Source organism: Lemur catta, chromosome 2 (genome assembly GCF_020740605.2).
Source record: "Lemur catta isolate mLemCat1 chromosome 2, mLemCat1.pri, whole genome shotgun sequence".
In the NCBI taxonomy this organism is placed as follows: domain Eukaryota; kingdom Metazoa; phylum Chordata; class Mammalia; order Primates; family Lemuridae; genus Lemur; species Lemur catta.
This window is the reverse complement of record NC_059129.1, coordinates 48,548,910-48,573,045: the sequence shown is the minus strand read 5'-3', so window position 1 is coordinate 48,573,045 and position 24,136 is coordinate 48,548,910. Positions and strand designations below refer to the sequence as shown.

Below are 24,136 nucleotides of genomic sequence, written 5' to 3'. Positions count from 1 at the left end.
TGCTGCTTTGTCTCCTCCTCCTCCTTCTCCTCCTCCTCCTTCTTCTTCCTTTTCTTCTTCCTTTTACAACCCTATAAAAATATCGCAAAACCATTCTTAGCTCTCAGTTCATAGCCATAAAAAACAGACTGTAGGACTGGCCTAGTGGGTGAATCAGAGGATCACGTAAGCCCAAATGTCTGCAATTTGAGAAGGAATTAAGTACAGTACAGACACAATAAGCTAATGAGCTGGGTGAAGGAGAAAGGCTAAGTTGCCCATATGATGAGAAAGGGAAATGAAGCAAATATTATGGATGAGACTTTTCAGTCCTGACTGCACAACTGGCCAGGGAGGTGGACATAAATGTAACAAAAAAACAAAACCAGTGTGAGGGTCTAGATCTGGGCAAGGGGGAGTATTCGTAGTCTGTCCTGTCTCTCAGTGAAGGCAACTATAAACCCTGACAGAACACATGGAGCAGCTATCTGAGGACTCTGAAAAGTAAGTGGGAGCAGGCAGCTCAGGGAGAGCCAGAATTCAAAGTACCACAGAAAAATCCTCTGTGGCAATGACAGCAGTAGCAGTCAAGCAGAAACCTAAAATTCCGATGGAAGGGACTCCTTTGCCCTGACCACAGAAGCTGTGGTACCAGCAACATGGGAAAAATTTGCATTGCTCTTTCTTCTCTATGTCCTCCCACCACTTGGCCCCAGATGCAGGCACAGTCATGGGCATCGCATGGCAGAATAGAGAAATTAAAGCCCTGGCTTTCTGTTAAAAGGTCCAGGAGTGAGGCCTCAGAGAGTCAGAATGTGTCAGGTAGATCACAGACAGGAGGGAGATCAAGACAGCTATTCCGTAAAGCTGTTTATATAAACTCCTGCCCTCACCTTTGAGTTAAGCATGTGTGGATCTAAAGAGATGCCAGCAGCTTTGAGAATTGAGCCATAAGGTAGACCAGCACTTGGGTCCCAGACTAGCTTCTGGGCGGTGTGCACATGGGACAAACCTAAACAGCACTGCAAAGCTTTTGAAAACAGAACTCATTGTGGAATCACAGCTCAAAGAAGGTTTACTGGAATTTGTGACCTGAACCTAACCAGGTTGGTTGTCTGCTAAAACAAACAAACAAACAAAATCAGTAGTCTTCTAAGGATTTAAATAAGATCCTGAAAACGTTCAGGATGTAATCCAAAATTACTTGGCATAAGCAGAACCAAGAAAATCTCAATTCACAGGGGAAAGGATAATCAACAGTTGCCAGCCCCAAGATGACACACTATTGGAAATATCAAAGACTTAAAGCAACTCCTAAAACCATGCTTCAAAGTACTGATGCACACTACAGCATGGGTGAGCTTTGAAAACATTATGCCAAGTGAATGAAGACAGTCACAAAGACCACATATTATATAATGCCACTTACATGAAATGTTCAGAATTGGCAGATCTATTGACACAGAAATTAGATTAGTGGTTGCCTAAAGCTGGGGAGGGAGAATGGAGAGTGACTGTTAATGGGTATGGAGTTTCTTTAGGGGGTGATAAAAATGTTCTCAAATTATATTATGGTGATGGTTTACAACTCTGTGAATTTATTAAACACCATTAATGTGTATAGTATAAATCAGTGAATTGCATGGTATGTGAATTATATCTCGATAAAGCTGTTTTTAAACAATGAACAGAGCCTCTGGGGCCTATGAGACAAGAACAGAAGGTCTAACACAGGGGTGCGGAACTTTTCATGCCGGAAGGCTGCATTAATTTAGCTGTAATCAAATAAGGCCACATTCAAGAAACTTCAATTAGATATGCTTAAAATGTACATTATTTTGTAAAAATCTAACTGCTATGTACTTAACAATTTCAAAAAATGAAATATATTTATTAATCTTAACTAACCTTTTAATGACTTTGTTGTCTCTGCGTTTTGTTGGAAGGCATTTGAATACTTGGTTGCAGCATGGAGGTCCACAGTTTCAGTTGATCCTCTAGATCAGTATCAGTCATTTGTGACCATTAAGGGCATCTTGATTTGGATTAGGTAGGAGAAAATAGAGTCGCAGCGATACGAGGTTGAAAAGCAAGAAAGCATTTTTCAGGCACATTGCTGAAGGTGTGGGTATTTTACTGTATTTTTCTATATTTATTTTTATTTATTTATTTATTTATTTATTTATTTATTTATTTATTTATTTATTTATAGACAGAATCTCGTTCTGTTGCCCGGGCTAGAGTGAGTGCCGTGGCATCAGCCTAGCTCACAGCAACCTCAAACTCCTGGGCTCAAGCGATCCTCCTGCCTCAGCCTCCCGAATAGCTGGGACTACAGGCATGCGCCACTATGCCCGGCTAGTTTTTTCTATATATATTTTTAGTTGGCCAGATAATTTCTTTCTATTTTTAGTAGAGACGAGTTCTCGGTCTTGCTCAGAATGGTCTTGAACTCCTGACCTCGAGCGATCCACCAGCCTTGGCCTCCCAGAGTGCTAGGATTACAGGCGTGAGCCACCTCGCCCAGCCTCATTTTTCCATATTTAAATTGGATTTTTCTTAGCATCAAACAATGACTTGTAAATGTCATCTACTGAGAGCTCAACCAATTCCATCTGTAGTTCTTTAGGTGCCTTGCTGATATCAACTAGGCGAGACTGAAATGCTAATTTGAGTGTGATGTCATGATTCCCAAAGTCAGTGAAACTTTCATTGTATTCTTCAATTAATAGGCCTATAACAGCTGCGTATACTTCAAATGATTCACATATATCATCCTGCTCATCGGTGACCTTTGCTAACTGGGGAAAATGTTCATCCAAAATTTCCTTTTGAAGAAGAAATGTTTTGAAAAAAGATAGATTTTTTTAAAATGCTTGGATTTTTCGCCATATATATAAACTTAGTTTTACCTTGCAAAGAAATATTTAAGTTGTTTTGATTTGACATGATATCACACAGAAATGCTGCATTCCTATAGAAATCTCCTCTCAGTAATTCACATTGTTGATTCTGTTCTTCATAAAATTTAACTATCTGTCCTCTCAGAGATAAACTCTTGGCTAACACCGGCTCCTGCCATAGTCGATGCACTTTAGAATGATAGGGTAAATCCACACTGAATACCTCATGGTTCAGCATGTTACGAAACTGATGATGCCATGTTGCATTTGCAGGAATATAGTTAACAATATTTATAAGTTGTTGCGACGTGTCACTTAAAATAGTAGCTTTGGCACATAGATTTTGCTGATATAAGATACAATGAAATGAGAGCATCTGGATCTGTTAATACTTTTTTTAATCTGTGCAATAAGCCCTTCATGTTTTCCTATGATGGAAAGTGCACCATCTAAATTTACATACATACACTCACTAAATTTACCGAATTCAGTCCAACTTCACGACATTTATCTTGAAAGTTGGTGAAGATACCTGTTCCCTGTGTTCTGTTCACAAGAGTGCCCCAAGCGAGTAACTCTTTGTAGTAGAGAAGATCTTCTGTGATGACCCAAATGAAGTGTTAAACCTACACCGAGGCAGTAGCATCAGTTGATTCATCCAGAGCAACTGAATAATATATATTTTCTTTTTGAAGTATTGCATGAAGTTGTTCTGTTAAGTCGAAGTCTAATTCATGCTGCTGATCAGTTATGGTTCTCCTTAAAAGAGGCAGTTGTTTGTACTTTGAAACGTTATTGGGGTCTAAGCATCCTACAACTTCAACAATGCATTCTTTCACAATTTCTACATCACTGAATGGCTTCCCTTTTTTCCCTGAATATATAAGCTACTTTATAAGTTGCTTCAGTGGCATTGTTTCCAGGTCTTATTGCTGCTTGAAAGAATTGTCTTTGCTTTTGCTTTTCATCTTTTAAGTTTGTGTAGTACAACCTTTTGTGCCTCTCTCTGTAATTTAAAATATTTGTGGTCCTTATGAGTGTAATAGAGCTGAAGAGCAATGAATTTCTTTAATGTTGATATTGCAATATCAGAAAGAAAGCACATCATCTTATCTTTAGCAGAAACAAGATAATATTGCAATTCCCAATCCTTATTAAAAAATCTGTTTTCTTCCTTCAGTGTTAAGCTGTTAAGCAGACAGAATTAAAAAATACTGTTGAGCTGTGCAACTATTCACCAATTCCACTTCAAACAGAAACACAGTGCACCCCATTATCAAAAGCTGTAACAGACAGGCATACTCGAGCCCCACAAACTCTTGCCAACCAGCCTTGTGCAATAGCGGTGCCAGTCCAGGAGTGGAAATTAGAACTAAATCGTGAGCGTTGCAGCCGTCAATTTAGCCCTTATGGTTACTAATGTTCTAATTGGCCAGTCAATCTGGGAGGATTATTTCACTGAAACTTATTTTATTCTTTGGTAATTTAAATACATTCAATTTAAAAACAAAATAAAAACATAAAAGGCAAACAAAAATGTATTAATAAAAATAAAAGGGTGTGTTCTGTAAAATTTGGATTCAATCTAAAGGCCTCACTTAAGGACCTAAAAGGCCACGTGTGGCCTTAAGGCTGCAGGTTTCCTGCCCCTGCTCTAGGTCTTAGGTTTATTTATTCCGCCATTTTTGTGCACCTGTTAAGTTTGAGGCCTGCTGGGGAATGCACAAACCCACAGGAGAGACTCCGCCTCAGGATACTTACAAGCTGTCCTGTTAGGAAGATAGGACAAACAAGACTCCTGGGACTGAGCCTGCGATTACTCTGCAGAGCCCCCTAGCAACCCAGACAGTGGGGCTTCTCGGCCAGGCCTTGTTGGTGGAGTAATAGGTCACTACAAATAAATGTCTTATAAAAGATTTGGGGACATTTTACCTGAGATAATCATCTATGGTACAATTTTCCCTTCTGTGGTCAACCCAGCAAAATCTATGGGTTTCTTAAATGTGCCTCAAGAGATTTTCTGATCCCTGTCCCTCTTAAAGACAGTTTGATTATTTTTTAGTCTCTCTCCGCATAACAATATTTCATCAGGCTACCTGCAGCCAGGAATGCCTTTCCCTGACTTCCTAAATCACTGCAAGGTTCTGCCGGGGGCAGAATGAAGTGAGTGAAACAGACTGGGGACCCAGGCCTGAGGAAGATGCATGGTTTGCGTTGTTCCAAGAGAGGAGTCCTTGAAATGTCTGGAGTTCCTCACGCCCTGCAGATGGTCTCCGCCCCTGCGGGGGTTGGTTAAAGTAGTGCTTACTATCATAACAACACACAGTCACCTTTCCACAGCACCAAGTAAGAGCTAATCTCAATGAAAAAGAGTTAAAGAACTTCTGATGTCAGAGCTTCATTTCCAAGGTGTCACTCCAAAAAGGAAAACTGAGGCAGCAAGAGAGACAGTAGCTCTCCCAAGCATGCAGGGTCTGAGCCAAGGTCTAGGCAGTCTGGTTTCGATTAAAATACGGTTAGTAGAAAACCATGGGCTGCTAGAGTCACTCCTATTTGCTAGGCCAAAAAACAAACTTGACCCCCAAAATACCAGCCAGGCCTATACGAAATCAGGCAATAGATCAGCTAGAATGTTTAATTTCCTCTGCCTCTCTCTTTGCTAGCGTGGTTGCCAAAGAATTAGCTCTGTTTGTAAGGACTATTAACCGTAGGCAGTAGTCATATTTTTCAGACAAGGAGAATGAAGAAGAAATAAGGGATAGAGCAGATGCAGTCAGAGCCCCACCCACACCGCTTCCGCATAGCACGCGTGTGCACACTAATATGACTTCCTCTGCCAGCGCCTCCCGTGCTCCCCGAGAGCATGTTCTGGCTGTCCAAGAGATGCGCATGGAACAGGCTAGTGCTGGGGAATTAACGCCCCACCAGGCAGCCTCAGCCAGTGACTGCTGTAGGTTGGTGTGTACAGACCCCAGCTCCCTCTCCCCTTGGGACTGCCAACTCAGGTGTGTTTCCTCCACTGGCTGCCAGTGTCCCCAGGGAATTGAGCTCTGGTTGCCCACAGTGGTGACTGGCTTGCTGTTGCCCCCTGCGTTGGCTGCCTTCCCCCATCTCACTTCCCTCCTCTCTTACCAGTGTTTCCAGGGATCTTTTCCCAAATAAACTATTTGTACTAGGGTCTGCTTCCAGGAGAAACCACACGGAGATGGAGGGTCACCAGCTGGTACCCTCTGAGATAACTCAGACAGTGAAGGGAAGGCAGAGGCCTGGGAGCCGGATTAAGCAGCCGGAGCTGAGAGAACTAAAGTGAGTTGAGAAACTGCAGGAAGGCCTCTGGCCCTTGTGACAACCTCCGAGAAGTCACTGTCCTTATGGATGATGTCACATTATTAGGGATTAGGGGTACCTGTTTGCCATCCAGATACTTAGTTCTTTTCTCGCTGTATATGCAAAATCTTAGCTCCCCGTTGTTCACCCATTGTATTAGCATAACTGGGGATTTACTAAGATCCAGGTAAAAACCACCAATTCCACTAAACACTCACATTATATAACAACTCACAAAGGATCATTGACCTTAGTTGGCTGACATGTAATCAATCTGTGGAAAACAGATTCCTGTGATTTCTGTGGTACAGAAAATCATTGCATCAAGCACATTGTCTCCAAGCAGACAGGATCCTAAGGCCAGGGCAAAGTACTCACCAGAAACTGCATGTCACACGTACTCGCTTTTCACTGATACCCTTGACAGCGAAGAGAAAAGAGTACAAATATTCACCACTAAGGATTCAGATCTGTTTCCAGTGACAGGTCGGAATCAAAATCCTCTTCTGTGAAGCTGAATGGATTCATCATCTTCTCCCCCCAAAAACCCTCCCCTCTTCTTGCCACACACTCATACGACTCCCCCAGACCAAGAGCTATTTCAAGTTGAGGCCTTTTGGAATAAAAGAGCAATCTTCAGATTCCTTTAGTAATTCCTTGGCCACTTCTTTGGCCTCCTAATGCTGACCAAATCTAGATCAGGTGTGTTTGTTTTGGCCCCACGAGGCCTGGCCAGCGTGGCCAGTATAGAGCTGTCTGCAAAATATTAGCTTTTGATATTTTTAAGAAGGGCAAAAAAGAACAAATTTAACCAGATTTCATTTCTTCAGCAGTTTGTGAGTTAGGATTGGCATCAGTTAGGAATATAATCATCCGGCCTGTGTTTGAAAGAATGCCGTCCTTTTCCAGTTTGCACGGCCTGCTAGCCTCTCGCCCGCCCCTATAAGCCACCCGTGCTTGTTCCTGGAGGGGTGACAGCATGAAAGGAAACTTCTCCCAGTGAGTCCCCTATGCTCCGGGTCTCATCAGCCTACGACAGCCAAACAGGACTGTGCCTCCTTTTTATTCCCAAATTATTATGGCCAAAGTCCCTACTGGGTTTACTGCTGGAGATTAATCTGTTCGTCTCAAAACAAGTCCCCATACTGTTCCTGAAAGGATCTCCAAGCACTGCCTCTTAAATGCTCTGAAAAACATGCCTGGGCTCCCCCCAACCCCCCACCGGCTTCCTCATCGTCCTCCATGCCACAGGGGCTGCCATCTGTTGGGCAGGCTGTCCTCTGATGATGCCGTTGTACTGGCCACTATCAGGCCTAAAGGACCCTTTGTCCCTGGCCGCTGCATCTAACTAGGCAAGGCAGGCTTTAACAAGACATTGGTGGAGGGTAGGGGCTAACTGAAATGCTCCTTGGAGAGTAGCTAAAAGCCACTCTAGAAGTGGGGCTCTTGGAGGGCTTGGACCCAGTGGCTCAGGGCCCCATTCTTGGAAGGTTCCATGTGCCCTCAGCCAGGCATCTCCAAGCAGCAACCTGCTTTGGACTCAGGGCCCAGCTGCCTATTCACATAGTCACACTCTCCAAACTCATGGCCCCGACAAGGTAGCTTATAGCAGTTCCAGAACTCTGGGCTATTCAGTCTTAAATGACACAAGCATGTCACTAGTCCAGGTGGGACTGCCCCCAGTGACCAGCAACTTGGCCCATCTTTCCTCAAAAGCAGTATTTCTCCATGGGTATGCCGTTGGTCTGTTGAGACAGGCAGTTCTCTATCATCACAGAACCAGGCCCAGCTCACTAAGTACCAACTGTGTCCCTTGTTGGGACCACTATTCAGCGCCTGGATAAGAACCTCCATTCACATGCAAGCTGAGGACAAGGTTGGGCCTGCATGCCCCTCCTACCCTGGTCTGCCCTCCATTCCCCAAGTACTAGAGCAGATGCTTGGACAAGAACACACACCACACCATCTGTATTAGTCAGAGTTCTCCAGAAAACAGAACCAATGGTTTGTGCATGGATACAGAGAAACAGATTTATTTTAAGGAATTGGCTCACGAGATTGTAGGGGCTGCCAAGTTCAAATTCTACAGGGCAAGCCTACAGCCTGGATACCCAGGGAATAGTTGATGTTGCAGGTCAAGTCCAAAGGCAGACTGGAGGCAGAATTCCATCTGCTCTGGAGGACTTCAATCTTTTTTCTCTTAAGGCCTTCGACTGATTGGAGGGTAATCTGCTTTTCTCAAAGTCTACTGATTTGAATGTTAATCACATCTGAAAAGCAACATCTAGACTGATGTTTGACCAAACATCTGAGTACCATAGCCTAGACAAGTTGACATATAAAATTAACCATTAAAGCACAAACACTACTTTTTAGGCATAAGGCAATCTACACACAGATTAAAATAACAATTCTCTAGCTCTGCAGACATGTAGTTCTGCTAAAGAAACACCCAATCTGTGATTCTAAACCCAGAATACTAAACAGAACATCTAACTCCTACTTTGAAGCACCTACCTGCATTTCATGTTTAGAGCTTCCCTAAGAATAATGGTGGATCTTTACCTTAGATGTATAGACCTCAAATGGTCCATTAACATGATTAGATTTTCTCAAACAGAGCTGGTTTTGCCTCAAAGATAATATCAAGACTCTCTTGTAGAAGGCAGAAGCTGCTCCTCGTTCTGGAAATTTTATGTTTCCAAGTTCAAAAAATGTGAAGGCCTGGTCTCCTCCTGGCACCTGTTAGACCACTGGAGCAGCTGATGACCAATACATCCGCAAGCTGAAAGGAAACCAACCAGCTTCCGCTGCAGTGAGGATTATGAACAATTGCTGTGCCCTGGGCTGTATACTAACTTACAGGGTACAGTTATCCATCTGTCCCTAGCCATGCAGGAATGGAATATCCCTGTGCTAGGAAAAGCCACAATTACAGTTTAAGCCTTTATGTGAAAAACAAGATTGAGTTTGCAAGTAAACTTACAAAAGTCCCTTCAAATGTTTTTATATTCACCAAAACAAAACACTAAGGTCAATATAGTAAAGAACTATAGTAACATTCAATTCATCTTCAGTTTGTCACAATGGGTCCTGTGTGTTGAGCTTCCATTTACCATCCCTTAGACACGGAAAAGTTTTCAGGATTTCCCCTGAAGTTTCAACACGAAACTTGAAAATTATTTTTATCATTCCATATTGTGGCAGCTCCTGCTCCACATCTGTTTTTCTTCTCTCTGAGTGTTCACTGCCTTCCCAATGTTATCCCTTGGAATTGTGGACTGTCCAGGGACGCAGCACCCAAACCTATGCCATCAGCCCTTTCAACACACCTTCCTGTTCCCCACTCCCTCCAAGCCCATTTTGATGGATGAAGAAGCGTAGCTTTCAGGCTGTGTGTACTTCAGCTTCCCTCGTCTCTCCCAAAGCTTCATTGCACAAACCTCCTAGCTGGTTCTGCTATCTGCTTTGCTTTTTTTTTTTCCTAGTCCTAACTCCTTGGGTTCCCTTATTCTCCACTTATCTCCAAAATGACCAGCTTAAATCCACTGTGATTGAAATCTGTAAGAAACAGAGCCATGTGTGCTGGAATGTCATGCAGGCAGAACTCAAGTTCAGTGAGAGAAAACTCTTTTCTTCTTGAAATAGTCATTTCTTAAAAGCTTCATCTGCAAAGTGGTGGGCAAGTCCATCTCTGCTTCTCCTTCCTCTCTTGTTTTTGAAAATATTTGGTCACTAAGGAAAAAAAGTGCTCCAGTGTTATGTTCCGGAAGAAAAAAAAAAAATAACAGGATGAGGATAGAAATCATCCCAGGCTCTGAAAACAGGACCATTACCACCAGCATTTCAAGAAAGCTTATTAAAAAGTCATTTACTTCTAATTACAGAAATCAATCATATTTGACTATCATGGAATAGGAAAGACTCCATTACTAATGAAAGTAATGGTGAAGTTGAGGGTGAATAACTGATCAGAAGGCAGAGGTTTAGTAAATATAAACTAAATTTGTGAAAAGTTGCAGTTGAGTCAGTGAGTGTTAAAGGGCCAGGGCTGTGTTTTGTGAAGCCCTGAGTGGGACTATTGCAAGGACACATGGCTGCCTCCCCACCCCTACTCAGAGAGGGCATAGAGGAACTTCAGTGACGTCTACTGGGCCCATGGTAACTTGTTAATTTAGGCCTAAAAGATGCTTTTCTAAAAGAGAACAGGGGAAAATGCAATTGTCATGCCATATTTGAATGTAATCAAGGGCTTAGAAACAGTTGCAATGAGTTTGCTTTCTTCAGTCCTCCCTGTGGTATTATTATGTTTGTAATCCAGCCACCCCCATCACAGTCATTACTCTTACTAATACCACCACCATTGCTACCACCATTTATTGCGCACCTACAATGTGCCAGGCACCATGCTGGGTGCTTTATGTACATTTGGTCTAATTCTTGCAGCAACCTTGTGAGGTTGGTTTAATGAAGAAACTAAGGCTCAAAGGGATTAGGTGCCTGGGGTCGCAGGTAGTAAGTGGCAATGCCAATCCCCCTGCTCCTAAAGCCCATGCTCTTTCCATCACTCCAAGCCCAGGATTCCCTCTGTGACTTCTTGTGCCACTTTCTGTTGCCCCTCCTGCAGCTGAGCCTTCACTGCTGTTCAGTTGTCTCCGAAGGCCAGCCACCCTTCTCTCACTCCCCACCTCCACCATCATTTCCCGTCCCAACCCTGTGCCTCCATCCCCGTGTAAGTGACTGCAGAGACAGAGCACAGGAACCCACAAAGATTACATACAGGGCCTGGCCCATTGCACCAGGAAGAAGCAACATGTATATGCACCACAGAAAAATGGCTTCTGAACCTTCAGTGACTTTTGAAACCATTTCCATTCAAGTTTGGTTTTTATTGTCAAACTCATTGACATGTTTCTGCTAATCTTCAGTCTCTTCAGATGGAGAACAGTTCCCACATCACAAACCACCAACTCTGTGTTAGGCAATTATTTTACAAACTGGAAGTTTGTAAACTGGAAGTTTGACTAGCAGTGAGACTTAACTGGGGCACGTTCCTTCCCACTGACTATTTTTTTAAGCACGAGCTGATTTAAAGTAAGTGAATAGAATCATGTTTTATTGTGGACTGAAAGAGTTTCTTGTTTATATCAAAATCCATGTAAAACTCACTGTTTCCATGTTGTAATCCAAATATTAAAAACTATCTATGTTGCAAAACCAAACATCACTGTGCTTGGGGGTTGATTTTATATCCCTTAAATGAACTCTGCCCTCTACTTCCATAGTTAGGGGACAAACTGATAAACAACTCCACTGTGAGTAGGCGGACATGGGAACAAATAGAATATACCTTTCTCACCCACACTGGAGCAGAGGAGCCTCGAATGCCCCCAGGCAACCCTGAGAGTGTCCCCTGTGCTACCTCTGGGGATGCGTGCATGGAAGTCAGAGGCCACGGCTACATGGGCCCTGCCCTCGCCCCAGACAACATTCTGGCAACAGAGCCACATCTTCAAACAGAAAGAACGATTGTGAACTACAGCTACTCCTCCAGGGCAGGCCTTGCAAGCTGGTTATATCCCTTCCTTGCTGAGATAAGAACTTTGAAGCATCTAAAGTAACATCTTTTGAATAGATGCCAACATAATCATGAGCCCTAAGCTCCCCGAGATGTTTAGTATTTAACAATTCATGCTGGTTGCTGAGCTGAAAATTTTCCTTATGCTTACCTACTTGCATCTCCACATTTGTTTGAGCTTTTTACAAATGTGCTTATTTACTTAATTCTCTGAATATGTTTATGTAATATTATCACATACTGAAATAGTGATATCAACAAGCTTCTCAGCTTAATTAGGCGTACACGATAGCCAAATGTCTAAGCTTCAGACAGAATATGCTAGTCTTGTACTATTTTGATTACTTGGGTAGCCTGAATGAATATCCCATAGCAAAAGAAGTTGGGTCTCCCAGACATGGTATAATTCGGTCATTTTTTATAAATGAGAGCATTCCCCAAAATGTGATCATCGTGTACTGTCCTGATAGTAAGAAAGGAGCTGTCTTGAAAGCCCAGACTACTGTCTGGTGTTTTCATCCTGTGCTGAAATGCTCATAAATCACTGGTCACATCCCCTGCTACAAGATAAGGCCAAGGTGATGGGGAGCTCTTGAGAAAATTCCCATGGGAGGAAATCAAGGCAAGTTCCAATGATGTTATTCTTGAAAATATCGATATTTTTTAGAATGAGCTGCCTTTCTCTCTGTGTGTGACTTAATTATGTTATCAAATATGATGTTTAGCATACTAAATGGGGAAGGATCTTGAATTCTGAAGAACTGAACTGTCATTTTGGGATATGAAGGCTTAAAAATACTTGTCCAGCATTTGAGCCATTCCTGGTCTACCCCTCCATGTTCCGTCGCTGGACCTTTCTCTTTTGGGAACCCAGGGAAGGACCTGCCTTCCTGATCCCAAGAAGGACAGAGGGCTTCTCAGAGGCCTCCCCACCCCGGGCCCAGGCCAATGGCAATCCCTTGGGTTGCTGCTGCCACCCTGGGCCCCTCTGACTCCATGCGCTCCACCTTCAGCCCTTCTTAGTCAGGCTGCTGGGGAATAACAGCGCTCTGCCAGAAATCTGACGCTGAGATATGCCTCATCTCCCCTCTCTCTGTCGCTGAGACCCAGGTTATTAACATGTTCAGTCAACACACATGAGAGATGACATCACACGTGTGGCAGGTGCCCCGGCACAATTTCAGCATGCTACAGTGACATCGCATTTCCTGCTCAAGAAAGTGTAGTGGGTTTTTAATTTTATTTCTCTTTATAAATATATACAAATATACTTTTATGTAAACCATAAGTCACATACCCTTATTAAAATAAAATTTCTTTTTTTTTTTAGCTTGCTTGGCCACACCTTTCACCCAATTCATCCTCCACCCCACTTCCACCCTCAGTAACCTATCATAACAGCTTTGTAGATATCCACTCATAAAACCGCCATGCTCATGTGATCATGTATATAATACATGCACAAGACCATGCACATGTCACACACACATGCACAGTTATATACCCACACATATATGTCAGGCTCTTGCCATTGTTTGTTGGACAAAACACAGGATCATTTATACCCTTCCTGCCCCATTCTTTTCTTTGCTTCCTTTTTTTTCTCCTTTTCTGCCTTCTGTTGAATTGTTAAAAGTTTGGTATTCCTTCTCCACAACACACCTCCCCCACCTTTTTTCTGATCTTCTATTGATTTGGCTGCTACGGTACATATTTTGTTCTTCTAGAATTAAAAAGTAACTATAACGAGGTCTATAGTTATTCCAAATATATCCTCCTCACAACCACATCCAAGGTCATAATTTATTTTAGCTCCCCATTGAATAGCCCACTGCTTTATCTCCGTCTCACTATTATTGCTTAAAATTTTAGTTTTCAGACACACACACACACACACACACACACACACACAGACACACACACAGGTTGTTTTATGGTCAATAGTTAAAGAGTAAAAATACTTAAATATTTTATTCATATTTTATGCTCATCATTGTTTCTTTTATCCCACATCTTTCAGTGTGTTTATTTTTCTTCTTGCTAATCATAACAACAACTCTTATACTTACCCAGTTCTCATTATATGCCAGGCTTTCCTCCAAGCACTTTGTACCTGTGAGCTGATTCAATTCTCACAACAGATGCTATCATTATCCCCATTTTTCAGATGCAGAAACTGAGACACACTAACATTCAGTAACTTGCTCAAGGTTGCACAGCAGGTATGCAAACCAGGGAGCCTGGCTGCAGAGTCCCTGTACCTACCCTCCACGCCTGGCTGCCTCTCAGTTGAGTTCTTTTAGAGAGGGAGGGTCTGTGGGTGGTTTATGCTTTTTGGTTTTGTTTTGTTTTATTTTTTTTATGGCTGATAATATCTTTTTTGTGCCCTCACCTATGAATAATAGTTGGCTAGGAATACAATTCAAGTTGACAGTTATTGTCCTCCATTGTCTCCTGGCACCTATTGTTGTCCTTGAGGAGTAGGCTGTCATCTAAGTCTATCCTTTGCAGGTTTCCTGGAAGCTGTTAATAGTGATTCTTTTTCCCTGAAGTTCTGTAGTTTTACTAGGATGTGTCTGGGGGTGGATTTATTCTTATTTATCCTGCTCACCACTCAAAGTGCACTTTCAACCTAACAGTTTATGCTTTTTTCCACTCCTGGAAAATCTCAGCTGCTCTCTCTTCAAATATTGCTTCTTTACCATTTGCGTCTATTCCCTTCTTCTACAGTTCTTATTGAACAGACTTCTTGATGAAGTCCCTCAATTTCATCTCTGAGACTGCCCATTGTCATCTCTTTTGCTTTCTGTGCTGTGTTTAGGATGAGTTTTTCCACACTATCTTCCAATTAAATTCACTCTTGAAATATGCCTAGACTAGGGTTTATTCCCTTATTCCCTCTGTTGTATTTTTTTGCTTCAATGACTATTTTTCATGTCAAAATTTCTTTCCTATCCACCTATTCTTATTTCATTTATACCTATTTGTTGCTTAATTTCTTATTCTTTTTTTAAAGAAAACGTATGCCTTCAGACCTCTTTGAGTATCCTCAACATACTTTAAGGTCTTTGTCTTGGCCACATAGACTAGCACAATTATTATGAAAAACAGCACTCAAATTAAGCATACAGATCTGCTGAGACCCAGCAGAGGACTCTTCTCACAGCCTTATAGGACTTCATGGTCCAGGATGGTTGTCACAGCACTATTTGTGTTGGCAGAGTGGGGAACAACCCAGTTATTCAACCATCAGGAAATGGAACTAAAATGTTAGGGTATATGCTAGGAAATGTACGTAGCAGTAAGAAATTGAGAACAAGATGCACATACAGCAAAATGGGTAGATGTCAAAAGCACAGTGCTGGTAAATAAGCAAGAAGCAGAATGAGATCTAGAGCACAATATTACTTCCATAGCTTAAAAATTACATAGAAACTAACACAAATTGTAAGAATACATACAGTACAAGTAAATACTTCAAACCAATTAGAATCGTTGCCTGTTGGAAGAAGAGGAGAATAACAATAGGGCACGGGATGTGAGGCATGGAGAGAAAAATACATACATAGTAGATAAGCGATAAATACTTATTGCTTGATAACAACATAAACATCCCCAATGAGGCACAGCATCGCCGAAATTGCAGGCACAGCCTGCACACGGCCATGCTGGGGGAGCCGTAAGTGAAAACTGCTTGGCTGGCCCAGAACGATCTCAAACTAGCATGTACGCAAAATAAAGCTTAAGGAAAATTGTTCTGTCCATAAGACTGAATTTAAATGTGAAAAATCAGTTTTGCTTCTGCATGATGGTAATACTTTTCCTGTGAACTACTTGGCAACAGAGAAGCCATACACGACACACTGCAGCACATACCCTGCTCATGGTGGTTTGTAACGTCGCTCATCTCTAGAGCCTTCCCATGGGTTTGTTGCAGGCTCTGCCCCCTTCTGCCACCCCCACTCCATCAATTAATGAGTGAGAAAGGGAGAGAGGGTTTTTCTAGCATGTACTGTGGTAAATTACTGCAGGAAGAATTGCTAATTACCAACACTCTCCTACAAGCAGAGCTTTCCTTCCCTCCCCTGCTCTTTTGGTGCTCAACCCCGATTTGGGCTCCCTGCTTCCCTCCCAGACTGTCTCCCGCCTCAGGCTGGGAGTCCTCTGTTTCCGTTTCATCTCTTTTCCATACCTCTGGATGGGGATGTGTCCAGGAACTCAGGCCAAAACCAGCAAATTTATCACCGTGGTAATGACAGCAAGCTGCATGCTGAGTGAATTCTGCAATCCCCCTCAACTCCTGCTCGTGCCAAAGCCTGTGGAGCTGCAAGATCCAGCGGGTTACACAGACTGTTATCTGCACATGAAGAATGGCTCTGTTAGAAAATGCAATTAGGGAACAGCCAGGAGGCTATTTTCGGAAGTTTGTTTGGGGAAATCTCAAAAAAAAAAAAAAAAATTGCCATATGGTGAGAAATGTTAGTCAATTCACCAAAATTGAGCATCACTAGCCACATTTTAAAACTGCCTTTATCGATATGTAACATTATAAAGAGCCACCTTTGTCCCCCTGGGATGCCTCATTGTTCTGAAAGTATTTATGTTTGTCGAGTTTGTAGAACTCTCAGTCCTGGTGGCAAAACCTCCCTCTTTATTTACATGAGCAGCTCTTCCCAAGCCAGCAGCTGTGGAGAATCCTTAACACTGTCATTCCAAAAAGAAAAGCTTCCCTAGAGTTTGGGAAAAGGGAACTGGTCATTCCAATAGGACCAGGGGAAGTCGTGACATACAGGTTGAGCACCTACTGCGGGCAAGGCGTGGTCAGGGAGGCCCATTGCCATCTGGCAGCAAGGTCATTTTCCCAGGAGGAATGCAACCCAGTGTGTGCTCTAAAGGAGCAAGCCACCAGCCAGCCTCATTAGGAAGGCAGTACCCAGGCATGGGAAAGGCTCGTGGTATAAGGCGCTGTGCCAGATACCCAGGAAACAGGCAGGGCGCCAAGGCATCGGTGGTTCTCCATGCTGTCGGGATGAGAAGGCCTTTGATGACCCACTCCAGATCAGAGATGTTTCTAAATGGTGTGTTGTGTTTGTCACAGCACTTATCTCCTTTCTCATGGAGCACGCATGTGGTGTGCTTTCTTAAAATTCAATTCAGCAATGTGTGATGCAGACTGGAGTCTCAGTCCAACCAGCTTTATGCCCCCAATTTCTTTACTCTGCTGACCTGGACAATAAGGCTCATGTCACACGGAGTGTGGAAGAGATCCCACCTGTGGCTGTGGCTGGCCCAGGTGTCAGGTCATTTTCCTGTTGGATCCAGGTTCACCAGCACTCATCACTGGGTCAAGCTTCCACCTCCCCAACTCCCCCTCAACACACTCCCGAAGTTCCCACCCTTTCTCACTTGGAATTAGGAGGCAGTTATTGCTCAGGCCTGTTCTAGTCATCCTCTCCGTGCATAATCCTCTCCAGCGGGGACACCTGGGAGGCAAAGCACAGATAGGCAGTGCCCAGGCCCTCACCCAGGATGATGGTGTGACTAGAGACAGTGGCCTTCGAGGGATCACGGAAGGACTGGTGATGTTTAATCCAAAGGGGGCAAGTCTCCATGGAGAAATCGGAACATCCTCAGATGTGTGAAGGGCTCTAACTGCCAGCAAGAGAAGATCCTTTTCTCTGCTGATCCAGAGGGCAGACCAGTAACTGAAAGTTACAGGGAAGCAGGTGTCAACTCCACATAATTAATCTCTGATATGCAACTTAATCAGTGGAACAGCCTGAATGTGTACAAGTCAGAGGGGAAATGCGTGTTTCATTCTGTAGAAAGGATTCTAAAATCGAATGCAAAGTTAAACTGAATGACCTCTGCTATTCCCCCATCGTAACATTGTGACTAGAAGAACCCTTCTAGAACTTTCTGTGACTGACAAGATCTCCTGTGACTGTTTCCTTGTCTATTCGTCTTTTGAATACTCACTTCAGCTATAGTCTTGGAGTGTGTAGAGTGTTCTTTATGTGGGGAGAGAAACCCATGAGACACAGGAGCAATGAAGTTCCCAGGCTTTCTCAGAACCCCCTAGTGGCCTGATCACATCCCCCTGTGGGACATGAGATGCAGACACCACTGACATTTTAACAAGTGTGCTGAGCCCGGGACGTAAACAAACTCTGGGGCTGCCGTGTCGCCCATCCTTCAAGCACGACACCATGGAATTTTAGAGATGGGGGAAGCCTGGAGGTCATTGGCTCCCAAATCCTACCCAGGACAGGAACGCTTGCTCTAATGACCCAACAGATGGTCACCCAGCTCCCGCTTGAGCACTTTCAGGAAGGGATGCACTGCTTTGCCAGGAGATTTAATCCACTTTGAGACAACTTAATCCACTGTGAGGCAGTCCTCATTGTGAGCTGTTTCTTCCTCATACTGAGCCCCCGGTCTGCATTCGTTTGACTCGACTTTTGCCCTTGGGAGTGAGACAAAAATAAATCTTTTCTCTCATCCATATGACAACATTCAGATATTCAAAGACAACCATTATCTCCACCTCCTCTCCCTCTACGTCTTGTCTTCTCCATCTAAACGTCTCATGTCACCTCAAATATTTCTTATATGGCATGGTTTCAGACCCCTCATTACCCCAGTCATTATCTTCTGAATATTTTTTATTTTTCTAATGTCCCCTATGAAAGTGGCTCCCAGAATACCAACTCTGGCCTCATCACTGCAGAGTACACTAGAAGTATCACCTCCGTTGATCTACAAACTATACCTATATTAATGCAACCTAGAATTATATGAGTTTCATACCAAATGGCAAACTATTAATGTTATTATCAGCTAAAACCACCATATTTTTTATCTTGCACAGTTTCATAAAGCTTAAAGAAAGAAGTGGATTTAAAAGTGACCCTAAAAATTATTGAAAGACCAAATCCTGCGTCCCTTTCATTAATAAAAGACAGAACTATTTAGGGCCCTAGCAAAGGTTATGAGTGACAGAATAAGATCGTTGAACTCTAAGATGATTGATTCCAAAGGTGAAATGTGTGTCTGCATTGATATGCCAGCATCTGGGCCTCTGCAACCTCTTCTTCCAACACAATCTAGGGCATGGAAGGCTCTTCTTGGAAGCTCTGCCTGCTTTTGCCTCCCTTACTCTGCCTTTGTTACTTTTTAGCCTGCCACATGCTTCTGAGGTGAGGTCTTCCTCCAGCCCATTGCAAACTCACTGGTGGTTTTCCTTTGTGTCTTTGACAGGTCACCTGAAGGAGGAAATCACCCAGCATCACATACAGCAAGTAGCCCTAGGTAGGTGCAAAGTGGAGTCTGCAGGGAGAAGGCGAAGGTAATATAAGCTGACTTGGTCTTGGGAATGCAAACCTAGCTAAAAGGTAGTCCATCTAACACCCTCAGGAAGGTTAAGGAAGGCCAGGGCTGCTGTCAGTGTAGCTCTCTCTGGATGTTCCTCCTCTGTGGGGCCAGTTTCCCCCAGCCTGTGTGCTTGTGCCCAGCCTCAGCACCTGGCACCCTACCCTTTCAGCTACCACCTCATCCTCCTGATGTCTCCCACCCCATGGCCCCACCAAAATTCACCCCCCTGTGTCTCAGCTGCTCAGCATCCTCCTCTGAGCTTTTGAGAGCCACTACTAACTAATCCTAACAGTGACAGTCAGTGACGAAACGGTGACCATTTACTGACCCATCTCTGCTCACGACTTTGCGCACGCTGTCTCCTTTCATCCTCACCACGGTCCGGAGAGTAAGTGTGTTTAGCCGATGAAGCAGATTCAATGGCCTGCCCAAGGTCACTTAGCTCCTGAGTGTTGAAATGGCTTTGAGCCCAGTTCTCTCTGAGTCCAAACTTGGTGCTCTTAGCCCTCATGCTGTTTACTGCCCACATCAATGATCAGCCCACTTCAACACATTAATAATGCGAACACTAAACCAATACAGTCATATTCTAAGAGGCCCTTAGCACGTTTTCAGCAGTGGACATCTGCTGACATGTTACCCGATGAAGTCACCTGGGAGGAGAGTGTAGCTCCCGGGAAGACTGGCAGAGCAAGCATCCTGGGCAGAATCCCTTGTTTCCTCTTCAGTAGCCTGGGGCCAACCATCCAGAGAGCTTTGATCAAATAAGAAATGTGTGTGTTCCATACAATGGTTGCCCTTGAGATGGCCTGGGCCCTGCAATGACCTGTAATTGGAGAAATCCAGCACCCGAGGCCCAAGGTGGGGAAATAGAGGAGAGGCTATAATGTCATGAGATCCTAGGAACTTGGATTATTAGAAAGGTTGTTTTTTTTTTTCATTTCTGCAATAATAATGATCATATAAAATAACTTCCAGTTGCATCCAAAACATAGAACAAGGAAACCCAAGCCACCTTGACTGGAGCTCTGAGCACCCACTGCTGGCCCTGGCATTTAGGGGTCAGGCAAACCTGCCCTTCCATTGCCAGAGACTTGAGCTCACACTTGGAGCTGAGACTCTGCCAAGGGCCTTCTCCACCAAGGAGCTGGGGCTGCCCCAGGGCCCTAACTCCTTGGGCCGGGCCTGGGCAGGCAGGAACCTGTGTTGGGAAGCTGTGCCAAGGGACCGCCTGGGCCTCTGTGTCCATGCTCATGCTCACCCTGGGCAGGTCCCCGAATGTGGCGTCACCCTAAGGGCTGCCACCTGGCCCTGAAACATCTGGCCTCTTCTCTAGCCTTCATGATACTGGTTCAATAGAAACAATGACGTGAAAAATACCACTCAACTCCAGGGGCAATTTTCTTTCATTTTGGGCCCGGGAAGACATTTCCATGGCTTTGAGGGCCAGAGGTGTCCTCCCAGGGCTGGTCCACCCAGTGGGAACAGACATCCCTGGGCCTTCAGAAAACTGCTGCCTGTTTTCCATCACAGGTTTGTGCCTTAATTCCTCAGCTCCTCTCACTGGGAGCCTCCTTCTGAATTACAGCAGGTGTCAGGTTCAGCAGGGCCCAGCTTTGCCTGAAGTAATCAGCAAACTTCAAACAGAAAGCACTCTGGCTGGAAGTCTAATTAAGAGCATTTGAAATACCTATTTATTTTAAAAGCATACTATCCCAATTAGAGGAGAAGTGCTAACATCTCCCAGCTGCCATTCTGAGATTAACTGTCATGTTGTCATCTGAACTCCTTAGGAGGTTGTCTGAGGAAGATTAGGACCTGCCAGTGTTCATGTGTCCCAGGTGACCACGTTTCAGATGGGAATTATTCTCCCAGAGAGAAAACGCTCAACACAACAGATTGTTTGTGGGGGCTTAACACTCACCCTTCAGGCTCGCGTTGGGGGGAGGCTAGGATGGAGGGCTCCGGTAGGACTGAAAGCAACTCACTCAGTATATTTGGAATCCCTGATGTCCTGTCATTCAGGTTTCAGATGTAGGAAGAAAGCAGTGACGATGCCATGTGCCGCCTTCCAGCCCTTTGTCTTTCTGCGTGTCTTGTACTCCCTTATCCGCTTTTTGTTCTGTTCCCTTTACTTATTTCTCTCCATTTTCTCTCACTCTCTATTTTAAATATGTCCTCTGCTATTGTTTCTTTCCTTTGCCTACATGTTCCTAAGTTTCCAGGAAAATGTAAGTGTGGTGGGTTTGGGGGTTTATTTGAGGGGGGTGACAATGAGCGAGTCTGAGCAGGAGAGGTTGCCTCATATATTTTGCGTAAGACTATGTCTCTGTCTGTATAAGTGCTGTGTGCCCAAGGAAGTTTGTATAAAGGCAATCCCATGTCCTAAAGGAACGAAGGCTCAGTGGTGACGTGACAGGCACCATTTGGAAGGGATCATGACTGACGGTGGGAAGCCGTCCCAGTGGTGCGCTGGAGCCGGCGCATTCCGCACCATGAGAGCCAACTGTTAACGTTTCAGAAATTTTAGAAGCCATTGTTAAAGAAAGCTGTTATTAAAATTAAACTATATAAGCTTACAATTAAATAAATTACATTAAAAAACAAAAGGTAACAAATACTCAAAAATTATCACTTTCTAATTAATTTACTGCATTGTACTATTATCTGTGCTCTTGAAGCTGTTTACGGCCACCGTGTCTGTACAGTGGACATACAGACAGACACAATGTGTGCTGCTGTGCGTCTACTCCCAAGTCCACATTTAGTCACAGCACACTGGTAGCTTAAAATCAGCCATGATGGAAGTATTTACCACCAAGAATGGCAAATGTTATAGATCAGGGCTTTTTAAAAAGAGATCAGCTGTTAAACATTTACTGCCACACCACTAGCACACGGATGGGCCTTTCACGGCCAGTTGTGTGCGTGTGTGTGTGTGTGTGTGTGTGTGTGCATGCGTGTGTGGGCACCCTTATGAGAACTATGGAAATCCTAGCTGGAAATCCAAGATTATGGTTCTCTCTTCATTCACCACCCACTCAAGTTCCACCAGGAAACATGAACATCTACTGAATTCCGGTCCTTTTGAAAATCAGTGGGCAGGGAACTCATGAAGACAATAGTGATGCTGGAGAAGCATCGTGCCCCATGAGCTCCTAGATGTGACAGTCAGAGCTGGGGGCAGGGGCGTCCTTTAAGAGAAACATCAATAACCAGTTCTAAGAACATCATAAACAAACAAAAGTTACTGAGAGACTTTAGAGGAGGGCTGCCTCTCACACACTGTTTCAGGAAACAATAAAACAATGTTATTTTAAATTAGGCACCATTTGGAAATGGTACTCATTTAACCAGATTCAGCTAGCTGAGTTGAGAGTGCTTTGCTGAGTTCATTGTGTGTGTTTCCCACTGTCTTGTACTATCGCCCCTAAATGGTGTAGCGTGGCTAATACGGCAGGTAAGACTAATCAGCAGACATTTCTTGTATATGTCACCATGTGCCAAGAATGATTCTAAGTTTTCTATGTGCATTTTCTTCTTTAATGCTCACAACGTCCCCATGAGACAGATACTACTACTATCCTCACTTTACAGTTAAGGCCCAAAGGGTGGAGCAAGCCTTCTGACTCGCTCAGCTGAGGGGTGCAGAGCCAGAGGGCCTGGCTCCAGAGCCACGGTCCAGCCACCACACACCTGCCCTGAGCCCTTTGCCGGACGCCATGGAGTCCACAGAGGGGCTTAGATCCAGTGCCTGCCGATCTAATCAGGATGAGGGGACACATACATTAAAAAGATAACTCCTTTTTAAAATTTCAGACTCAGATACATATATTCTTCCATTCACTGTCCTCTTCCCACTGCAGCCACAAAACCAATTCAACCTTGGCCGTGTCCATGAAGCCCTCCTTGACCTTTCCCCCCAGGTCTGCTTTTCCTCCAGCCTCACGCACCTCTGTGAGCGCACCACCCTCGTTTGTAATCATTTCCATGGCGATTCTCCCTGCCAGACCGTGAGCTCCTAGAAAGCTGCTGCAGTGGGATTCATCTTTGCATCCCTAGCAGCCACGTGAGCAATAAATGGGCCACATCAATGGCCAAATGAATGCTTCCCCCGTGACTTCCAGACTCACACATCTCGCAAAAGGACAATGAGACATTGGAACATAAAATAAAATAAGTCCATTTAAAAGAAGCAGAAGGCGTAAGTGCTTTTGGACCCCACAGCTGAGCAAATTACATCACACAAGCAATAAATTTGGTTCTCTCTTGTCCAGCTGCTAAGCAAAATGAGAAGCACCCAGAGTTACATAGTTTTCATTTTCTGACAGTAGGAAGCATGCTAACTAATTTATCTGTAGAAATAGAATTTCTTCCTGGAACTAAATACAAGCGAGAAATTATTGTGTGGATCCTTGTATAAAGGACGCTGAGTGACACCGTGAACGATGTCTTCAACTGCAGTTTTACAGAAGATACTGAAATGTTGTTTAACCAGATGATTCTCGTATCGACCCTCTATAAAAACTAGAGGCCTGGCGTTAAAGCATAACTCACCGAAAGCGTTTATGTGAGCGGCCAAGATAATAGAATCCAGGGAGTCTGCTTTCTGATGGTTGCACAGAGCAGGAAGAAAACTGGGAGAATCCAGCCCCGGGAACATGGGCTGTGGCCTTTCTCTCAAACATCTCTTCTGAGCAATAGTTGATCAGGACTGGATCTTGTTCAGTTCACAATCAAAACTCTAACAAGTGCCCAAGGTTAACATTTATAATATACATCACACTAACAACCAGCATGTGAAATGTGTCAGGCAAGAGGGACAGGCCATCAGAGCTTTGAGAACTTTCCAGAAGGAGTGGCTCCTATGGCCCCCAGAGGTTGTCACCAAGACCATAGGCCTCGGCTGAGTCTTGAAGAGTGGGCAGGATTTAGAATCGCAGAGAAGAGTGGGGAATAGTTTGGGTTAGTTGGG

The 24,136-nt window shown here is 44.0% G+C and overlaps 1 protein-coding gene across 2 annotated transcripts in view; it reads left to right on the top strand.

Annotated features, from left to right (window-relative positions):
- The window catches only part of KIF6 (kinesin family member 6), a 367,880-nt gene that overhangs the window by 308,557 nt on the left and 35,187 nt on the right, over positions 1-24,136 (top strand). For both annotated transcript variants that reach the window (XM_045543626.1, XM_045543625.1), the window contains one exon: positions 19,048-19,098. In XM_045543626.1, the coding sequence (XP_045399582.1) occupies positions 19,048-19,098 (51 nt within the window). The remainder of the gene's footprint in view (positions 1-19,047; positions 19,099-24,136) is intronic.